Source organism: Aquarana catesbeiana, linkage group LG01 (assembly GCF_042186555.1).
Source record: "Aquarana catesbeiana isolate 2022-GZ linkage group LG01, ASM4218655v1, whole genome shotgun sequence".
Taxonomy (NCBI): Eukaryota; Metazoa; Chordata; class Amphibia; order Anura; family Ranidae; genus Aquarana; species Aquarana catesbeiana.
The window spans coordinates 745,514,083-745,535,437 of NC_133324.1; the positions used below are offsets into that span (position 1 = coordinate 745,514,083).

Below are 21,355 nucleotides of genomic sequence, written 5' to 3' on the forward strand. Positions count from 1 at the left end.
CGCTTAGTCTACAACCGTCTTAGCTCCTACTTCAATGAAAATAACCTTCTTGACCCCTTACAGTCTGGCTTTCGCTCGCAGCACTCCACGGAAACTACCTTACTAAAACTCACTAACGATTTACTAACTGCTAAAACCAACAGCCAGTACTCCATACTCCTACTACTTGACCTCTCTGCGGCCTTTGATACTGTTGACCACCCGCACCTTCTCAATAAACTACATTCCCTTGGCCTCCGAGATTCTGCTCTATCCTGGTTCTCTGGCTATTTATCACAGCGCTCCTTCAGTGTCACCTACAACTCTGTCTCCTCCTCTCCATTGCCCCTTTCTGTGGGGGTCCCCCAAGGCTCGGTTCTTGGACCCCTTCTCTTCTCTATCTACACCACCTCCCTTGGTCACCTAATAACTGCCCACGGCTTCCAATACCACTTATACGCTGATGACACCCAAATCTATCTGTCTACTCCTCACCTCACTCCTTCAGTCTCCTCTCGCATTACTAACTTACTAACTGACATATCAGCATGGATGTCGCACCACTTCCTTCAACTAAATCTCTCTAAAACTGAGCTATTAATATTCCCCCCCGCCCGTGCCCCCCTCCATGACTTTTCCATCAAAATCAACAATGCAACCATCAGTCCCTCCCCTCACGCCAGGGTACTAGGTGTAATCCTAGACTCCGACTTGTCATTTCAGCCTCAAATCCAATCATTGTCAAAAGTTTGTAGAATTCACCTCCGTAACATCTCTAAAATTCGCCCTTTTTTAACAAATGAAACCACCAAGCTCCTCATTCACTCCCTTGTTATCTCTCGCCTTGACTATTGCAACTCCCTTCTCATTGGCCTACCGCTCCATAGGCTATCCCCTCTTCAGTCTATCATGAATGCTGCTGCCAGACTTATCCACCTTACCAATCGCTCAGTGTCTGCCAACCCTCTACTTCAATCCCTACACTGGCTCCCAATCACCCAGCGAATTAAATTCAAAATTCTAACCACAACATACAAAGCCATTCACAACTCTGCCCCAAGCTACATCACTAATCTTGTCTCCAAATATCACCCAAATCGTCCTCTCCGCTCTTCTCAAGACCTCCTGCTTTCAAGCTCTCTCATCTCCTCCTCCCATGCTCGTCTCCAGGATTTCTCCAGAGCCTCTCCCATCCTCTGGAACTCGCTACCTCCATCTATCCGGCTATCCCCTACTCTTGCTACCTTCAGGCAATCCCTGAAAACTCATCTCTTCAGGAAAGCCTATCACGTCTCCAACTAATCTCCTACCACTTCCACCAGCTCATTCCCCACAGTTACAACCTTTTGTACCACCTGCCCCACCCTATTAGATTGTAAGCTCTTCTGAGCAGGGCCCTCTTAATCCTATTGTATTGTATTGTATTATATTATAACTGTATTGTCTCCCTTTTATATTGTAAAGCGCTGCGTAAACTGTTGGCGCTATATAAATCCTGAATAATAATAATAATAATAATAAAGGAGATTACCATCCAGCTAGATCATGTATGTTGCCAACATCCCTAGATCAATTAGATAAAAATTACCCCCAAAGAGGATTAGTGGGACTTTACCGGCAACAACGTAGTATAAAAATATAATTTTATTAAACAGAAAAAAATATACAAAACATAAGCATTATCATATATACATAACAAGGAAGTCACATATAACAATAAAAAGCTAACGAAGCTGATAACATACTGCAGTCATCTTTCCATCAATTTCCACAAGATTCCCTGTGCCTTTAGAGCTCACGCATCTCCCAAAACATTAGTTTTCACAGTGGGGATGGTATTCTTGTTGGTATAGGCCTTGTTGACCACTCTCCAAACATAGCACTTATGGTTGTGACCACAGAGTTTTATTTTGGTCTTGACACTCCAGATTACAGTGTGCCAGAAGCTATGAAGCGTGTCAAAGTTTTGTCGGGTATATTGTGACCTGTCTTTTTTGTGGCATTGACGCAGTAAAGGCTTTTTTCTGGCAGCTCGACCATGCAGCTCATTTTTGTTCAAGTATCGTCATATTGTGCTCTTTGAAACAACCACACTGTCTTTTTCAAAAGAAGGCTGTATATCTCCTGAGGTTACTTGTGGGTTTTTCTTTGTGTCCCAAACAATTCTTCTGGCAGTTGTGGCTGCAATCTTTCTTGGTCTAACTGACCTTGGCTTGGTATCAAGAGATCCCTGAATTTTCCACTTCTTAATAAGTGATTGAACAGTACTGACTGGTATATTCAAGGCTTTGGATGTCTTTTTATATCCTTTTCCATCTTTATGAAGTTTAATTACCTTGTTACTCAGGTCTTTTGACAGTTCTTTTCTGCTCCCCATGTGTCACCTTCTGGGTCTGTACCAAAAACAAACATTCCAGGGTATGTAAACTTTTTATCAGGGTCATTTTGGGTGATTTCTGTTATCATTATGATTTTAAAAGGTGCCAAACCACTATGTGATAATAATTGGCTTCACATGATCACTATCCTTAAATAAAAGACATTTTTTTGGCATGATTAATCATATTTTCAATATCAATGGCAAAGGTTCTGCAAATTTTTGAGCACAACTGTGTGTGTGTATGTGTGTATGTGTGTGTATATATATGTGTATATATATATAAAGCCATTATTAACTCATTCATAGCAAACTATTGCTTATACAATGAAAAGGTGACTGTCAGTTTGCATATATTACAATACATATTCCAGCTGGTCAACTGCATCAAAATGATCCCTCCCTGGCCAGTCCCTACTCCACCTTGCAGATTGCCAACCTATGCAAACCAAAGCTATGTGATTGCTATGAATGGGTTATTAAATGGTTACATCTCTTTAGTATCTCATGTGTTGCTTATATGGAAGCTATTTAGGACCTGAACACACATCTTCATTTCTACTGCATAGTGCAGATTAGTAATCAAAAATTGCAGGAATGATTGAAGGCACTGTATTCTTTGCTAAATTATTTTCTCACTGTTCTGTCACCCCCTTATATATTTTTTTTCCTGTGAGTATTTTGTTTGGGAACACACCTGGTTGCTGGTGCGGTCCACCCTTCTAGATTTTGTGTATTATCGTATTATGGACATGTTTCGCTGGATTTTGGTAAATAGCTCATTTCATCTCCAGGTGTGTCTGTTTGCCCCATGTTGGCATTATATATCCCTGCTCTTAAAGCCAGCCATAGACTGGCCAAATTTCAATTCATCTATGGACAGGCTCCATGGATGATCTTCAGTACAACCAGCCTGTTGTTTTTTTTCTCGTATGATCACTGGAATCCTTGTATCTTGACTGTGGGGAAACCTTGCATTGTCAGAACACAGTAGCCCATCAACACTGACTCCAACCAGTAGTTGAAGGTATGAAAATTGAATAATGTATGGCCAGCCTAAAAAGCCTGGTACACACTATGAGTTTTTTCATTTAACCCAGAGGGTTGAACGAAAGTTAGTATAGCATTAGTGAAGTTAGTATAGCGATCTCCCCCACTCAGCTGTTGTGTTCTGACAGGGGGACGCCCCCCCCCCACCAGAGCACTCTGATCAGCACTCTCCGCCATTGGCTGGGAGCGCTGATCGGGAGGAGTCAGCTTCTGGTTTTCCATCATGCTCGCCTGAAAGAAACCAGCTTCTGTCAGACAGGGTGGCATACACACAGGCTGAATGACAGACTCTTTTTTTTTTTTCCAGCCGATGTCTCCTGATATTCAGCCCGTGTGTACGGGGCTTAAGAGTATGCTATTTTAGTAAATAAGAGGCTGGCAATCTGCAAGAGTAGGGATTGGACAGATAGGGATTACTTTGATGCAGATGGCCATTTGGAAGAGTTTACGATGAAAGGGATTATTAAGTGGCTACTACCTTTAGTATCTCATGTGTTTTATATATGGAAGCTATTTTGGATCTGAACACATCTCCATTTCAACTGCATAGTGCAGGTTAGTAATCAAAAAGGGCAGGGAGGCCTAAAGGCACTGTATTTTTTGATGCTCCACACGGGGTGATTAGGGTGGCTGTCCTGGCTGTCCAATTTATTTATTTTTTTAGTTAAAGCTCCACTTTGTTGTAATTCCTAAGAGTTTTTTTCAATCTTTTAAAAGTTGCAGCTTTCATTAGAGTACCTGGTAATGATGGTCTACAATTGGCTATGCTGACACACATTGCATGGGCATGATCCATTATTGTCACCATCAGTAAACTGATCCAGAGCAATGATCTGCATGTAGACAGAAATGGGTAAAAAAAAGACTGAAGGAGATCAGCACCAAGATGCAAAAAATGATGAAAAAGAAAGTATGAAAAATAAATAAGTCAGTTAGGGTTTACATCTGCTTAACAAATTGCCGCCAAATGACATATCTGGTACATCATTTGACTTCAAGTGGTTGTAGCGGTATGATACCTTCAGCTGCTGGCATCGCCCTCTTACTGTTTTTTAGAGTTGTCGGTAGGCTCTCATGTGATGGCAATCGGAGTGGGTTACCAGCCAGCTATCACAAGCAGCAGGAGTGATCCCCCCTCCCGCCGCCTTCTGCGACTCTCTCTGGCTTTTCCGTCCCACCGGGAGAACCGTACAAAGCTGCCTTTGATCGGGTCTTCGCTATAGTAAACCGGAAGTGATTACATGACTTCACTTCCAGTTTACCTGTGCCATTTTTCAAAAATTGAACGCATTCAAAAACACAGATCTTGGAGTTTTCAATGCTTTTAAGTTCAAAGGAGGGATATGGGGTCCTATTGACCCCAGATCCCTTCCTAAAGAGTACCTGTCACCTGCCTATTGCTGTCACAAGGATGTTTACATTCCTTGTGACAACAAAAAAAGTGAGAAAAAAAAACATCAAAAGCAACAATGTAAAAATTAATTAAATGAAAATATAATAATAAAAAAAAAGAAAAGAATTTAAATAATTTAAAGTGCCCCGTCCCCCTGTGCTACCGTGCAAAAGCAAACGTGTGCATCGGTCCCACACGCATGCAAACAGCGATTGTCCCACACATGTGAGGTATTGCCGCAAACGTCAGATCATGGGCAGTAATTCTAGCACTAGACCTCCTCTGCAGATATAAAATGGTAAGCTGTAAAGGCTTTTAAAGCGTTGCCTATGGATAATAAAATGGATATTGTTTGTCCCTGCTGCGTGTGCGTGTGCAATTTTAAAGCTTGACATGTTTGGTATTTATTTACTTGGCATGAGATCATCTTTTATATTTTACAAAAAAAAAATGGATTATGTATTGTTTTTTTTACATTCAAATTTAAAAAAGGATTGCAAAACCACTGGGCAAATACCGTGTGACAGAAAAACTGCAAAACCACCAATTTATTTTGTAGGGCAGGGATTCTCAAACTTCGGCCCTCCAGCTATTGCGGAACTGCACATCCTATGAGGCATTGTAAAACTCTGACATTCACAGACATGACTAGGCATGATGGGAATTGTGGTTCCTGAACAACTGGAGGGCCATAGTTTGAAGACCCTTGCTCTAGGGCCTGTGTTTGGGGGTTCTAAGCAATTTTCTAGCAGAAAAAAAATGATTTTCACATATATATACAAAAAGTGGCAGAAAAAAAACTGGTCTTCAAGTGGTTATTTCTCCTTTACATTGTATGTAATATTAAACATCGCTGACAGTCAGCTGCATCTTCTGCAACATGAGAATAGTCTGAAAAAGTCAAATACAAAATGGATTTCAATCTGCAGTGTCTATGTGTTAATAGAAGATGAAAAGTAAAAAGCAAGTGGAAATAAGTAGCAGGCCCTCCAGGTTTGTTTCTGTGAAGCTCTGAGAAGCCTCATTCATGAATCACCCAGTTATATAGTGTGGAAAATCTCTGGTCTGTAATAGGGAGTGCCTGTTCTATGCACACATTGCAATTTAAAGCTTCGGGGAGAAGTGCTACTGCGGGCTCTGTGTTTATGTCTGCAGGCTTTATTCCAGTGATACATAAACAAATCACTCCAGCCACTGCCAAATTCCCTCTAGCCAATCGTAACCAGTGATGTCATTCTATAACACCCAAACCTTATAAATATTCTCCAAACCAAGAACCAGGCAGCATCCCTCACTCAGCACTAATTCTAGTCTCAGCAGACAGACAACAAAGATGAAGAACTCCCTGGCGGACTGGTTGATCTTTTTCTTGGATAAGATATCAGTGGTGGCCAGCTTCAAACTCTTTAGCATGCCAGATGAAAGTGAGGGAGATCACCATTATCAGGACATTTCCTATTTTAGGCGGGGAGATTTGTTAGAAGTTCCCAGGACGCTGTTTGTACACTTTGGGATTTACTTGGGGAATAACAAGGTTGCCCATCTGATGCCAGATATCCTTCCTACCCTGACAGATGACAAGTGTCTGATTGACAAAGTGGTGACTAACAAAAGGCTGATCCTGGGGGTCCTGGCTAAGGTGGCCAGTATCAGGGTGGACACTGTGCAGGACTTTGCCTATGGTGGAACCATAATAGTTAATCACATGGACAGCAGCTTCAAGACAAAACCACTCTGTAACGAGGAAGTGGCCCAAAGGGCTGAAAAGTTACTGGGGGCCACACCATACAGCCTGCTGTGGGATAACTGCGAGCACTTTGTGACCTATTGTAGATATGGCTTGCCTGTGAGCTTTCAGACTGATAAGGTAAACGACAGTGTGCATCACTCTTTCGTTTTTTATGATCTTCTTCTTGCATTGACTTATAGCATGCATGAACATTTTTTTTGTTTTGTTTGTATAATCAAGTTTTATTAAAGATTGCAAGAAAAAAAAGGGAACGAATACAATAACACGTATGGCATGAACATAAGATGGGAACTAATCTGTTATGAATATTTATGTCATACAGAAATCATTGATAATATGGCTCCTTTTCTTCTAGCACATTTTATTAACTAAATGCATCATTTTTCATGTACTACACAATTAAAAGATTCTGCTTCTGTAGGATAATATTATTTAGAGGTATGGCATACAAACTGAACTTATTTGCCTGGCTGCATACATACTGTTCATACACTTGCGTGCATCTATCGTTAAAGGGTAACTCCACTTTCATGGGGGGAAAAAATTGCAAATTAAACAAAAAAAAAAAATGTAGATCATAAAATTGCAACACGAGTTAGATTCTAATTGAACCTTAATAAAAATTGCCTTCCTTTTCAATCTGCAGAGCTGTCATTTTCTGTAAAATGCAATGTGTGTGGCAAGATAGTCCAAAAGGGAAATCACATCTAAGGGTCCTTTCACACTGAGGTGGTTTGCAGGCGCTATTGCGCTAATAATAGCGCCTGCAAACCGACCCAAAAGTGCCGCTGCTTTGCCTCCAGTGTGAAAGCCCCGAGGGCTTTCACACTGGAGCTGCGCGCTAGCAGGACGGGAAAAAAGTCCTGCTAGCAGCATCTTTGGAGCGGTGAATGAGCCGAGTGTATACCGCTCCTGCCCATTGAAATCAATGGGACAGCGCGGCTATACCGCCGGCAAAGCGCCTCTGCAGAGGCGCTTTGCGGTGGTGTTTAACCCTTTATCGGCCCTAGCAGGGGGTAAAACCGCCCCGCTAGCGGCCGAATACCAACAGCCCCCGCCTCAGTGTGAAAGGGCTCTAAAAGAATGCAGACCTTGGCACTTTCCTCATTTGAGTCCTGACAGTGCAGCAGCTGATTGATAATTATAAAATCACTCCCATTCTCATCCAAACAGCTATTTTTTTCGGACTAACAAAAGGCAGGAATCTGCAACAAAGTTTGGTAAAATCCATGCATTGTACATAGATCACCCAGAGGGGAACATTTTTTTTTCCTAACAAAAGTGGAGATACTCTTTAAGCACCAGGATAGACTTAGATCAATGATTGCATTTTAATTCAGCTACAGGAGTGTAACAAGACTTATGTTCTACATGTTCCTTGTAACGGTATTACTTTTGCAAGTTAAATACTTTCATTGATATCCACTGACCTCTAACTTTTACTATGAAGATTACAGCCAAGCTATTTCCACCTTGGTGAAAATGTAATCTGCTCACAGTGGTGTAGTAAGGAGCACCCCTGACCAGCTCAACAAAGAGAAGCTACATTAAAGACACTAATGTGAAATGCCATAGAAGCTGATCACTAAAATAGTAGCAAAATATATAAACTGTCTAAACATCCATTTAATCAGTTATGATCATATTGTGGTTAACTTCTCAGTTATTGTCTGTTAACACTCTGGAGAAAGAAACAAGTGCACTTAGGGGTTGAATTACTAAAACTGGAGAGTGCAAAATCTGTACAGCTCTGCATAGAAAGCTCATCAGCTTCCAGGTTTTTTTGCCAAAGCTTAATTGAACAAGCTAAAGTTAGGAGCTGATTGGCTCCCATGTGCAGATGCACCAGATTTTGTACTCTCCAGTTTTAGTAAATCAACCCAATAATCCTTAAAGTGATTTTAGAGGCTCAAGGTGTTTTAACCCCATGCATTCTATGACGTAAATATCCTTCTATGTGCAGCAGCCCCCACTAATACTCACCTGAGTTCCCTCTCGATCCAGCAATGTGCACATGAGCTGAGCTTCTCCTGGGTCTCTCATTCCTCATTAGCCGAGACAGCAGCGGGAACCAATGTCTCCTGCTACTGTCAATCACAGCCAGTGAGCCAATGAGGAGAGAGCGGGGGCAGAGCAGAGCCACAGCTCAATGTGTGTTATGGATGCATAGAGAGGGGCTCAAGAGCGAGCACACACCAGTGCCCCCAAAACAAGCGGATTGCTATCGGGAGCACTGGCTGAAGAGGAGGAGCCGGGAGCACTGGCAGGAACCTGAAAAGAAGAGGATCTGGGCTGCTCTGTGCAAAACCATTACACAGAGCAGGTAAGTATTACATGTTTGTTATTATTTTTTTTTTCAAATCGAACCTTTAATGTCCCTGTAGAGTATATCAAAAAGGAAACCTTTTTTCAATTTAGGTACAATAGGGAATAAATCTGCTGTGAGTTGTTTTAGACCTATCTGGGGATTTCCCTTTACTTCCTCTACTCTAGACTCAAGAAATTTGAGGAAATCTCTTTTACATTGAGGAAAATCCTCTCTTAGACAGTTGTTTGGTGACAGCTCAAAATTTTGAAATTTTCTTTCACTTTTCTCCCAGTCTTAGTCCCGTAGGGTTCAATATTGAGTTGGCCCACACTTTGCAGCTATAACAGCTTCAACTTTTCTGTGTAGGCCATCCACAAGGTTTAGGAGTGTGTCTGTGGGAAGGTTTGACCATTCTTCCAGAAGCACATTTGTGAACTCAGGCACTAATGTTGGATGAGAAGGCCTGGCTCGCAGTCTCATCCCAAAGGTGTTCTATCGGGTTGAGGTCACGACTCTGTGTAGGCCAGTCAAGTTCCTCCACCCCAAACTCACTCATCCAACTCTTTATGGACCTTGCTTTGTGCACTGGTGCACAGTAATGTTGGAACAGGAAGGGGCCATCCCCAAACTGTCCCCACAAAGTTGGGAGCATTAAATCGTCCAAAATGTCTTGGTATGCTGATGCCGTAGGAGCTCCTTTTACTGGAACTAAGGGGCTAAGCCCAACCCTGACAAACAACCCCACATCATAACCCCCCTCCACAAAATGAATTGGACCATTGCACAAAGCAAGATCCATAAAGACATGGATGAGCGAGTTTAGGGTGGAGGAACTTTACTGGCCTTCACAGAGTTCTAACCTCAACCTGATAGGACACCTTTGGGGTGAATTGGAGCGAAGACTGCAAGCCAGGTCTTCTCATCCAACATCAGTGCCCGGCCTCACAAATGCGCTTCTGGAAGAATGTTCAAACATTCTCATAGACACACTCCTAAACTTGTGGACAGCCTTCTCAGAAGAGTTGAAGCTGTTATAGCTGCAAAGGGTGGGCCAACTCAATATTGAACCCTACGGACTAAGGCTGGGATGCGTTATAGTGTATGTGTATATATATATGTGTGATATATATATATATATATATATATATATATATATATATATATATATACATACTTTATTAGGTACACCTTGCTAGTACCAGGTTGGACCCCCTTTTGCCTTCAGAACTACCCTAAATCTTAGATTCAACAAGGTGTTGGAAACATTTCTTAGAGATTTTGGTCCATATTGACATGATAGCATCACAAAGTGGCTGCAGATTTGTCGGCTGCACATCCATGATGCAAATCTCTTATTTCACCACATTCCAAAGGTGCTCTATTGGATTGAGATCTGGTTACTGTGGAGGCCATTGGAGTACAGTGAACTCATTGTCATGTTCATGAAACTAGTTTGAGATGATCTGAGCTTTGTGACATGGTACATTATCCTGCTGGATGTAGCCATCAGAAGATGGGTACACTGTAGTCATAAAGGGATGGACATGGTCAGCAACAATCCTCAGGTAGGCCGTGGTGTTTAAACGATGCTCAATTGATGCTAAGGGGCCCAAAGTGTGCCAAGAAAATATCTTTCAAACCATTACACCACCACCACCAGCCTGAACTGTTGATACAAGGCCTATCATTGTGCATTGCCAGATCGGTTCGAAGTTAGTGGAACCAACCTGCTACTGTATGATCAACAGCACATTATGAGGAGAATTCATTAGGGGGTTATAGGCATCTTTTAGAATTTTGTTTGGGCACAGCACCAAAAGTGTCGGTGTTTGGGTAATGACATCAGCTGTATCCCTGTTTACATTTAGCTTTCGGCAGGGGAATCTCCCTGCGACAGCTAAATGAAGCCGGGGGATAGGTACAGTCCTATGCTCTGAGTACTGACATACTTCTGTATGCCATATAAGAGTTGGTCCTAATTACTGACAGTTTCCTAAATGGAGAACTGGCTGTAATTTTTTTAAGAATTTGTCTCTGCTATAAAAATAGACTCTTAAAGTGGCAATTTACTGAATTTACCTCAGGTATCCATAATGTTACTGACACTGGCATACTTGTCTGAATTGGGCTGCTTTCAGACTGATGACCACACTTCAGGAGCAGCACAGTGTGCCCATGGTTTTGGTACGGGTTAGCTGCGCTTTCCCATAGAGTTCTATTAGGTCCTGTGGTTTTGGTACACTTTCTCAAAGCACACCAAAGATGCAACATGCAGGAGTTTTGGTACACTTTCAGAAAGGTGCACCAAAACCACAGGACCTAATAGAACTCTATTGGAAAGAGCAGCTAACTTGCACTAAACCTGGGGGGGTACCCTCCGCTGCTCCCACAGTGTAGTCAAACCGCACCGCATCAGTCTGAAAGCAGCCTTAGACGTGAAAACTTCCTAAGGGGGCTACCACCAAAAAAGTGGCATTAGAGCCATTTTGAATTCCCCAGTATGTCTTCTGTACACAGTCAGGAGAGATACTTGAGTAGTACTTTCTTAAAAACAACCTTAATATTTTTCTAAGCAAAAACACTTATTCATACAGGAAATCATGCTATGAAATCATAGTCTGTACTTGCTTGAAAAAAAAGCTGTTTCACTCAGTAGCAGTAAAATGTGTTAAATGGCTATGAGAACAGAACTCTTATTTATGCCAGGTACAAACTGTTAACTCTCTATGTAAAGATGCCGAATAATAACACACCAGTATTATCTACTATAATTCTCAGGGTTTTAGCTATATTTTTCTGCTGACAATGGAATGAGAAACAACAATTCTGTTTTCACTATAAATCAAAGTGATTTATATCACATTTGTATATTTTTTCACAGAATCTCTACATAAAAACAGGTTCAGTATATAACAGTATTGAAGTACTGTATATTGCTGTCTGCTAATACTCCTTATGTTATGACACACCTGTCCTATCTTTTTGTCTCCTGTTATCCTCTTATGTTGAGACACATATCTCCATCATTTTGTCTCCTGATACCTCCTTAAGGTACGACACATTTCCCCATTTTCTGTCTTCTGTCTCCTACATTGTGTTATGACATGTCTCTCCATCTTTTGTCTCCTGATAACCCTTGTGCTATGACCCGTCTCTCCACCTTTTTGTCTCTTGAAACCCCCTTCTGTTATGACATATCTCTGCATCTTTGTGTTCTGATACCTCCTTGTGTTATGACATGTCTCCATCTTTGTCTCGGTACCCCCCTTGTGTTATGACACGTCTCTCCATTGTTGTATCGTCATACCCCCTTGTGTTAGGATATGTCTCTCCATCTTTGTCACCTGATTACTCCCTTATGGTATGACATGTCTTTCCATCTTTTTCTCTCCTCATATCACCTTTGTGTTATGACCTGTCTCTCCTTCTTCTCTCCTGATACCCCCTTGTGTTATGACATGTCTCTCTATCTTTGTCTCCTGATACCCCCCTGTGTTATGACCTGTCTCTCCATTCTTTGTCTCCTGATACCCTCTTTTGTTATGACATGTCTCTACATCTTTATCTCGTCATACCCCCTTGTGTTACAACATGTCTCTCCATCTTTGTCTCCTGATACTGCCTCGTATTATTACATGCATGTCCATCTTTGTCTCTTCATACCCCCTTGTGTTATGACATGTCTCTCCATCTTTGTCTCCTGATATCCCCTTGTGTTACGACACGTCTCTCCATCTTTGTTTCCTGATACCCCCTTGTGTTATGACCTGTCTCTCCATCTTTGCTTCCTGATACCCCCTTGTGTTATGACATGTCTTTCCATCTTTTTTTCTCCTCATACCCCCTTGTGTTATGACATGTCTCTCCATCTTTGTCTCCTGTCACCCCCTTGTGTTATGACCTGTCTCTCCATCTTTGCTTCCTGATACCCCCTTGTGTTATGACATGTCTCTCCATATTTGGCTCCTGATACCTTTTTGTATTATGACATGTCTCTCCATCTTTGTCTTCTGATACCCCTTGTGTTATGACATGTCTCTCCATCTTTGTCTCCTGATACCACCTTGTGTTATTACATGTCTCTCCATCTTTTTGTTTCCTCATACCCCCTTGTGTTATGACCTGTCTCTCCATCTTTGTTTCCTGATACCCCCTTGTGTTATGACATGTCTCTCCATCTTTTTTTCTCCTCATACCCCCTTGTGTTATGACATGTCTCTCCATCTTTGTCTTCTGATACCTCTGTATGTTGTGATATGTTTCTCCATCTTTTTGTCTCCTCGTATCATCTTGTGTTATGACCTGTCTTTTCATCTTTGTCTCCTGATACCCCCTTGTGTTATGATGTGTATCTCCATTTTTTTTGTCTCCTGATATCCCCTTGAGTTATGACATGTTTCTCCATCTTTTTGTCTCCTCATATCACCTTGTGTTATGACCTGTCTCTCCGTCTTTGTCTCCTAATACCCCCTTGTGTTATGACATGTCTCCTCATTTTTTTGTCTCCTGATATTCCTTGTGTTATGACACGTTTCTCCATCTTTTGTTTCCTGATACCCCTTTGTGTTATGACATGTCTCTCCATTCTTTTGTGTCCTCATACCCCCTTGTGTTATGACATGTCTCTCCTTCTTTGTCTCCTGATAACCCCTTGTGTTATGTTATGTTTCTCCATATTTTTGCCTCCTCGTATTACCTTGTGTTATGACCTGTCCCTCCATCTTTGTTTCCTGATACCCGGCCCCTTGTGTTATGACATGTCTCTCCATTTTTTTTTTGTTTCCTGATACCCCCTTGTGTTGTGACACGTCTCTCCACCTTTTGTTTCCTGATAGCCCCTTGTGTTATGACATGTCTCCACAGTCTTATATCTAATGTCTGCCCCCTCATAACAGATGACACTTCTCCCCCACTCCATTTTTCCATTGTTATTCCTTTGTGTTATACTCTTCTCCATATTTTTGTCTGTAGACACCTCTCTTGAATCATGACACGTCTCCTGTGTCCACCCTTGTATTATGGCACACCTCTCCATTTTTCTGTCTTCTGTCCCCTCCCTTGTGTTATGGCACGTCTCTCCATCTTTATGTTCTTAGGTAGAAATCACAGGTGCCAAGTAAGGAGTGGACTGCTCTCTAGTTGGCAGACAAACCAGTTCCTGAGGCAGGATTTCCTTTGCTTCCAAAACAGTAAAGCAGTATTCTTATTCTCATTGGGTTTTAATACACACACCACATTATAAGCTTTCTTCCTTCTCTCACTCTGTTTTGCTCATAAAGCATTACATTTTAATAGGCACTTTCCCAGCTCACCAGCTTTTTTTCAGAAACTGAAGCCAACATTTTCCAGCAAAAAGTAGTATAGTGATAAAAGTAACTATGATCTACACAAAGGGGTTCATTTATAAAACGTGGAGCAACTGAATATATGTTGTCATAACAGCCAAAATGTAATTTTATTTTTAAACCTGTATTGATGTTCTGCAGATAAAGCAATACATTGTAGTACTGTTTTTATAGCTGAACTCCAGAGAAAAATAATTTACCTTTGCAATAGGTTTCCCTCCCCACTGCAAGGGTGAACTGCTCAGTTTGCCTAGGGCAGGAATATGCAATTAGCGGACCTCCAGCTGTTGCAAAACTACAAGTCCCATCATGCCTCTGCCTCTGGGTGTCATGCTTGTGGCTGTCAGAGTCTTGCTATGCCTCATAGGCCTTGTAGTTCTGCAACAGCAGGAGGTCCGCTAATTGCATATCCCTGGCCTAGGCGATGATGAATACGGTGATATACCTTATTCCTTGCTCCCCTGGAAGCTGGTGCTCTCCTCTACTGTGGGCGAACCCTTACCATCGTTCTGTACAATGAAGTACTGCTGGGTTTCATTTGGCTGTAAGCTATGCACAATGACAAACTTCCTATTAGCTATCCGATAAATGTACCCTAAGCCTTTAGAATACTACAGCACACAGTGGCAGCTAGTTGGGTGCGAAAATGGCAAACAAACCCTGTATACATTATGTATTTGTTATATCAATGTTTGTCAAAGTGTGAGACTTGTCAGATTGGCAATACATCTGTAGAGGGCACATGGCAGGGCTCAGCAGCTATGTTAAGGACAGGTCTTGTGCACAGACACTAGATAAAGGATGTTGAACTACAAGACATGATTTAACCTCCAAGGCTGCCCCAAGGGCTTTTTAGAGAGACCTGAATGCTTATTAAAGACTGACTCAAAGGTCAGAGTGTATGTAAAGTCCATGTCATTTGAGAGCGAGCACAAAAGCACAGCACAAGATTAAAGCATATAGCAATGTGACTCCATAGATGGGATATTGTCCACATAGAAAGTGAAGTCTGCATTTTTGTTAAACACAAGTTGGTTTCAGGAGTGGACAGCTCTCCTACAAAGGCTAGGTATATGTGGGCTGTTAGTGATCTAACTCAGGATTTCTCAACTAGAGTTCCATGGAACCCTGGGGTTGCTCCAAATATTGCCAGGAGTTCCTTGAGCAATGAGCAATTTCTGCCTTTCAGATAAGTTACCACTGATACCATTGATCTTTTTAGCTATCAGAAAGAAGCATTCTTCTTCTCACTGACCATCACACTTAATGTATCATGAGTGTAGAGATAGTCATTTTGAGCAGGGTCTTCCTGAGACCGGAAAGTTGTTTCAAGGGTTCCTCTGTGTTACACCTGCACCTGGCTATGCTTAGCACATTCTGAAGAGAAGCTTTAAGCACTCAGCTAAAAGTTGCAGGTAGCATGGTCACCCTGGCTCCAGTTCACACTGTGCCAAGCACACCCAGCATCAGGTGGACCTTTAAAATCTCATATATACCTGCCCCTAAAGCTTGTTAAAAATTGTGCCTTTACAGTGGAACCTCGGATTACAAGCATAATCCGTTCCAGGAGAATGCTCGTTATCCAAACTACTCGCATATCAAAGCGAGTTTCCCCATTGAAGTCAATGGAAACAAAAATAATTTGTTCCGCATTGACTTCAATGGCATGCAATACCGCATGCGGCCTGAGGTGGGGGGCACTGGAGAGCCTCGGAAACGGCCGTAAAGGCCCGAGAAAACCTCGGCTGACCTCGGCAAACCTCGGTAACCGTTACCGGACTCCGTTACCGAGGTTTGCCAAGGTCAGCCGAGCTGTCCTCGGGCCTTTCCATGCATTTCCGAATGGCGCCGATCGGTGCCACTCGGCTCCAGCGCCCCCCCCACCTCAGGCCAAACACTGTACTGCACACGCTTTGGCCTGAATCGTGCTCGTTTTGCGAGACAACACTCGTAAACCGAGTTACGATTTTTAAAAATACAGTGCTTGTATTGCGAAACGCTTGTTAACTGCGTTACTCGCAATCCGAGGTTCCACTGTACTATCACTTTCATTTTTTCATTTTTCTCTTTGGATAGAGTAAGGTAGGGTTATAACCCATCAGGTTTTTTTTTTTGCCATCTGTGTCCCTTTGGGGAAAATTCCATTGCCTTCCCCATAGCTAAAACAGAAAATGAGAGGAAATTCCTCTAAAGTGAGGAAACCCTTGGTTTTCACCAGGGTCAACAGAACTAGTGTCCCCATATGAAGAGTTCCCCTCTGTTGTTGTTTTTGGGACAACCCAAAATTTGGGATTTTCTTTCACATTCACTCTCAGTAATAATAGTAAATAAGACAAATGAAGAGGATAAATCTCTCTAACAGGGACATGGAAAGCAATAAAAATTGGACAGATGTTCTAATCCATCTTCGCTATATCCAAGCTAAAAAAATGTTTTTACTTATTCTTAAAGAAGTGTTCTGCCTGTGGAAAAAAAAAATTAAAAGTCAGCAGCTACAAATACTGTAGCTGCTGACTTTTAATATATGGACACTTACCTGTCCAGGTAGCCCCGCAATGTCGTCACCCCAGCCGATTTTCAGATCGGCTGTCGGATGCTGCAGCCGCCATTCCTCGTAAGGGAAACCGGCAGTAAAGCCTTTTTGGCTTCACAGCCAGGTCCCTACTGCGCATGCACGAATCCCACTGCGCTTTCTAACTAGCCCAGTGGCGGAGAAAGGAGGAGGGGGCCGAATTTCTGAGGGACGGCTCTGCAGCGCTGTCTCCCGGAAGTAGGGATGGATACCTGTCAAAAACAGGTACTCGTTCCTCCCTTCCCCCTAAAGGTGCCAAATGTGGCACCAGGGGGAGGGAGGAAGCAGATAAGTGGAAGTTCCACTTCTGGGTGGAACTCTGCTTTAAAGTGATTGTAAAACTAATAATTAAAAAAAACAAGTATTTATTACCTGCTTTGTGTAATGGTATTGCAAAAAAGCAGCACTGAACCACCTTCTTGGGTTCCCCACCAGCACCCTTGGCTCCTCTTCTCTGTGTATCCCCATAAGAAGCTGGTTCCTATGGGGGTGCACCTGCAGACTCACACAGGCCCCGTCCCGCCCCCTGCTCAGATGATTTAATTGACTGCAGCAGGAGCCAAAGAGAGAGGAGAGCGCTGCTGCAGATGGGCACAGTGCTGGATCAAGAAAAGACTTGGTTAATTATAAAGGAGGGTGAGGGGGCGATACAAATACAGAGCCATTTTTTTACTTTAACGTGAGGAATGTATTTAGGTAAAAAATGCCCTGCCTTTAGAACCACTTTAAAGGAGTATTAAACCCAAAAGCTATTTTTTATTATATTGTAGCTTATCAATTCTTACATGTGATGGCTGCATTCATTTTCTTTTATTCGTTTTCTTTTTTAGACTTAATTTTATTTTATTTGTTTTGTTTAGGATTTCATTCTTTTATTGTCCCCTGGTGATCCAGCAAGTAAGTCTGTTATTTTGCAACAGAACAAGCTGTTCTGCAAATGTAATAGTTTGAGGCTTGAGACAAACCATTTACCACTGACGGGGTGCTTACAATGATCATTTTTATTTATTTATGTAAAACCTTTATCCCAAAAGGAAAAAAAAAACTGCTGTAACTGCTTATAGTGTTAGCTGGAGTTTGGCTTCAATTTATTAGTCTTTATTATCTAAATCTACTAGTACATCTAACAATCCCCTCCCCCCAGACTGATAATGCTGGTGTCCAAATATGCCCCCTGTGCGCCTTCATCCAGAGTGGGGGCACTCTAATACAAGAGATCACCAGATCACCTGGTGAAAATAGAGAGAAAAAAGGCAGAAAAAGGAAAAAAAACAAATGCAGCCATCACATCTAATGATTGGTAAGCTGCTTTGTAATACATTCGTGGTTGCCGCTTTAAGCACAGATGGGCTGATGTCTCCTTGTTGCCAGATCTCCAAGAGTCATGTACTAAAAGTCCAGTTTCCTTTATTCCTTTGCTATGATATATATTTCTGCAGCAATAGGCAGGAAGATTTTGAGATCTTATTATCTATGTGTATTGGGCGAGCAATGGCATGGTGTAGTAAGTCTATAAAGATGTGCTTAGTCTGACCTTAGGCTACTTTCACACATGATCGCGGCCGGAATCGCTACAATTGTGCCCTGCAATTTAAAATGGCTGCAAAACTGGGGATGCGATTTTGATGCCCTTACTTCTAATGGCACCCCAATCGCACCACGATTTTGTCGTGATTGTCGCACAGTAAATCGTGCTGTAATCGCAATGCGTGACGCTTGTCGCTCATAAAGGAACATGAGCCTCTTTTGGGCGACTCACACGTTGCAATTTGCTGTGATTACAGTGTGATTTACTATGGACACAAGAAGAGTGCAACATTTCGGAGTGGGTCCTGCGTGACTCCGAAACGTTGCACTCTTCTTGTGTTGTGATCATGCAATAAACTATCCGTTTGGACGCCATGGTGTGCTGGCAAATATCTACTTTGTGATTGAACCAGTATCCAGCTGGTTGTTGCTGCAGCACCCAAATTTTGTGAGCTTATCCAGGAACGTGTGTGATGGGAATATGAAGTATTACTGTGTGACAATCGCAGCAAAATCGCAGTGTGATTGGGGTGCCATTAGAAGTAGTGGCATCGCAATCGCGTCCTGCATTTTGCAGCCATTTAAAATTGCAGGGATGGAATCGCAGCGATTCGGCCCGCGATCAAGTGTGAATGCAGCCTAAAGAAGAGTCCTGAAGAATTATATTCCTTGGTAAGAAGTATTTCCAGTTATGAAATGTGATATTATTTAAAATGTCCCAAATCCTTGTTTATGAATAGATTTGATAACTGTGGGAAAATCACTGAAATTGTTACTTCTTTGATACTACTTGTCTATTTATAATCACTCTAACAAATATTTGCCTTGTCTTCTAGTTTTGTGAGACTGTCAAGAGGATTATCAGAGACCAAAGAAGCGTGTTTCTTTCTGCTGCCTTAGGCCTTGTGCTAATACTGTGTCTGGGAATGGAGCCTTCCACCACCCTCCCCAGTCTCTTCATCACATTCTCTCTGTGGATGGCAAGCTAGTGGCAACAAACATTCCACACCTTGTATATATTGCCTCATGTAATATAGTATATTTATAATAAACAGATAAAATAACAAGGGACGCAAAATGTATGTAATGCCTGTATAAAAGATTGCATAGATCCATTTTGTACTGTAAAAAATAATAAATCGACCTTGCTTAAATGAGAAAGTCTGGTTTTCATTTAAACGCTTAATATGCTAAAACATGTTTTGTAGTGACTGCATTGTTTCCCTCAAACACTTATTTTACAAGATTTTACAAGATTCCGTGTTACCATTTCTAACAATGAGTAGTTTAGATCAGCTGTATTTTGTGCTTACTCTATAAGGATATGAGTCATGTCAGACATGTTCTGAGGAGATTTCTTTGCTGGGGTTGTAGGATAAAAACAGTAAACATCATTTCTACAGACATCAGTAAGCCCTCTATTTATTACGCTGTTTCCCTCTATGTGTGTATGTGTGTGTATGGCTGGATTGGAATGTCTCTGCAACTGTACTGTTTACTGCAATATGATTCACTGAAGTAGGGCCCTGCGTGGCCCACAACTATCACCCTGATATACTTTCAGTTTAATTTTTTTCCTCTGTTGAGGAATCGGGATTTAATGACATTTGGTTGTTTCTAGTAAGCCCTGTTTGGCTACTGTATGAGAAAAGAGATTTATTTACAAGATGTAATCGTTTATATGTGCCTGTAACAAGCCCTCATGTAATATAATATATTTATAATAAACAGATAAAATAACAAGGGACGCAAAATGTATGTAATGCCTGTATAAAAGATTGCATAGATCCATTTTGTACTGTAAAAAATAATAAATCGACCTTGCTTAAATGAGAAAGTCTGGTTTTCATTTCAACACTTCATATGCTGAAACATTTTTTTTTTGTAGTGACTTCATTGTGTCCCTCAAACACTTATTTTACAAGATTCCGTGTTACCATTTCTAACAATGAGTAGTTTAGATCAGCTGTATTTTGTGCTTACTCTATAAGGATATGAGTCATGTCAGACATGTTCTGAGGAGGTTTCTTTGCTGGGGGTGTACGATAACAACAGTAAACATCATTTCTAATCCACTTTCAGACAATCCCTGAAAACTCATCTCTTCAGAGAAGCCTATCTGGCCCCCACCTAACAACTGTACATTTATCTTCTCAATCAGCACATCCCCCATAGTTATTACCTTTTGTATCTCTTGACCTTCCCTCTTAGATTGTAAGCTCTAAGGAGCAGGGCCCTCTGATTCCTACTGTATCAAAGTGTATTGTATTTGTACTGTCTACCCTCAAGTTGTAAAGCGCTACGTAAACTGTTGGCGCTATATAAATCCTGTATAATAATAATAATAATAATAATTTCTACAGACATCAGTAAGCCCTCTATTTATTAAGCAGTTTCCCTCTATGTGTGTATGTGTGTGTATGGCTGTATTGGAATGTCTCTGCAACTCTACTGTTTACTGCAATATGATTCACGGAAGTAGGGCCCTATGTGGCCCACAACTATCACCCTGATATACTTTCAGTTTAATTTTTTTCCTCTGTTGAGGAATCGGGATTTAATGACATTTGGTTGTTACTAGTAAGCCCTGTTTGGCTACTGTATGAGAAAAGAGATTTATTTACAAGAGGTAATCATTTATATGTGCTTGTAACATAATCTTTTCTCGGATGGAAAAAAATAAAATAAATATAAGCATTAAAAAAAAAAAACAGTTTCCCTCTAACATAGGAGATGTTAACAAGACGCCGGAAACACAAAGGATTTGTATTCCTTGCATTTACATCAACTCCTTCATAATAATTCAATATAAATCGACTTCAAAAGCAATAATGCACAAAAGCAATACAATTCCTGTCAGAAGATATAACTCTCCTTCTTTCTGCTTTTATTTTGCTTTGGTCTGTGTCACCATTAGAGAGAATCCCCATCAAGTCTTGCCCAGACAGAAAATGAAGGTAAATCGCTCCAATAGGGACACAGATGTCAATATGAATCTGAAAATGTCTATAACCCTTCAATCAAAAGTTTGGGCTGAAGTTAAGCTTTAAAGCT

General features: G+C 41.5%; 1 protein-coding gene across 1 annotated transcript; it reads left to right on the top strand.

The window, feature by feature from the left end:
- The first annotated feature begins 5,879 nt into the window (after nucleotides 1-5,879).
- On the top strand, nucleotides 5,880-19,462 carry LRAT (lecithin retinol acyltransferase). The gene is made up of 2 exons (XM_073605535.1): nucleotides 5,880-6,666; nucleotides 19,138-19,462. Exons 1-2 carry the CDS (start codon nucleotides 6,133-6,135, stop codon nucleotides 19,288-19,290), a joined length of 687 nt encoding a protein of 228 aa, XP_073461636.1. The 5' UTR covers nucleotides 5,880-6,132; the 3' UTR covers nucleotides 19,291-19,462.
- The last annotated feature ends 1,893 nt before the right edge of the window (nucleotides 19,463-21,355 follow it).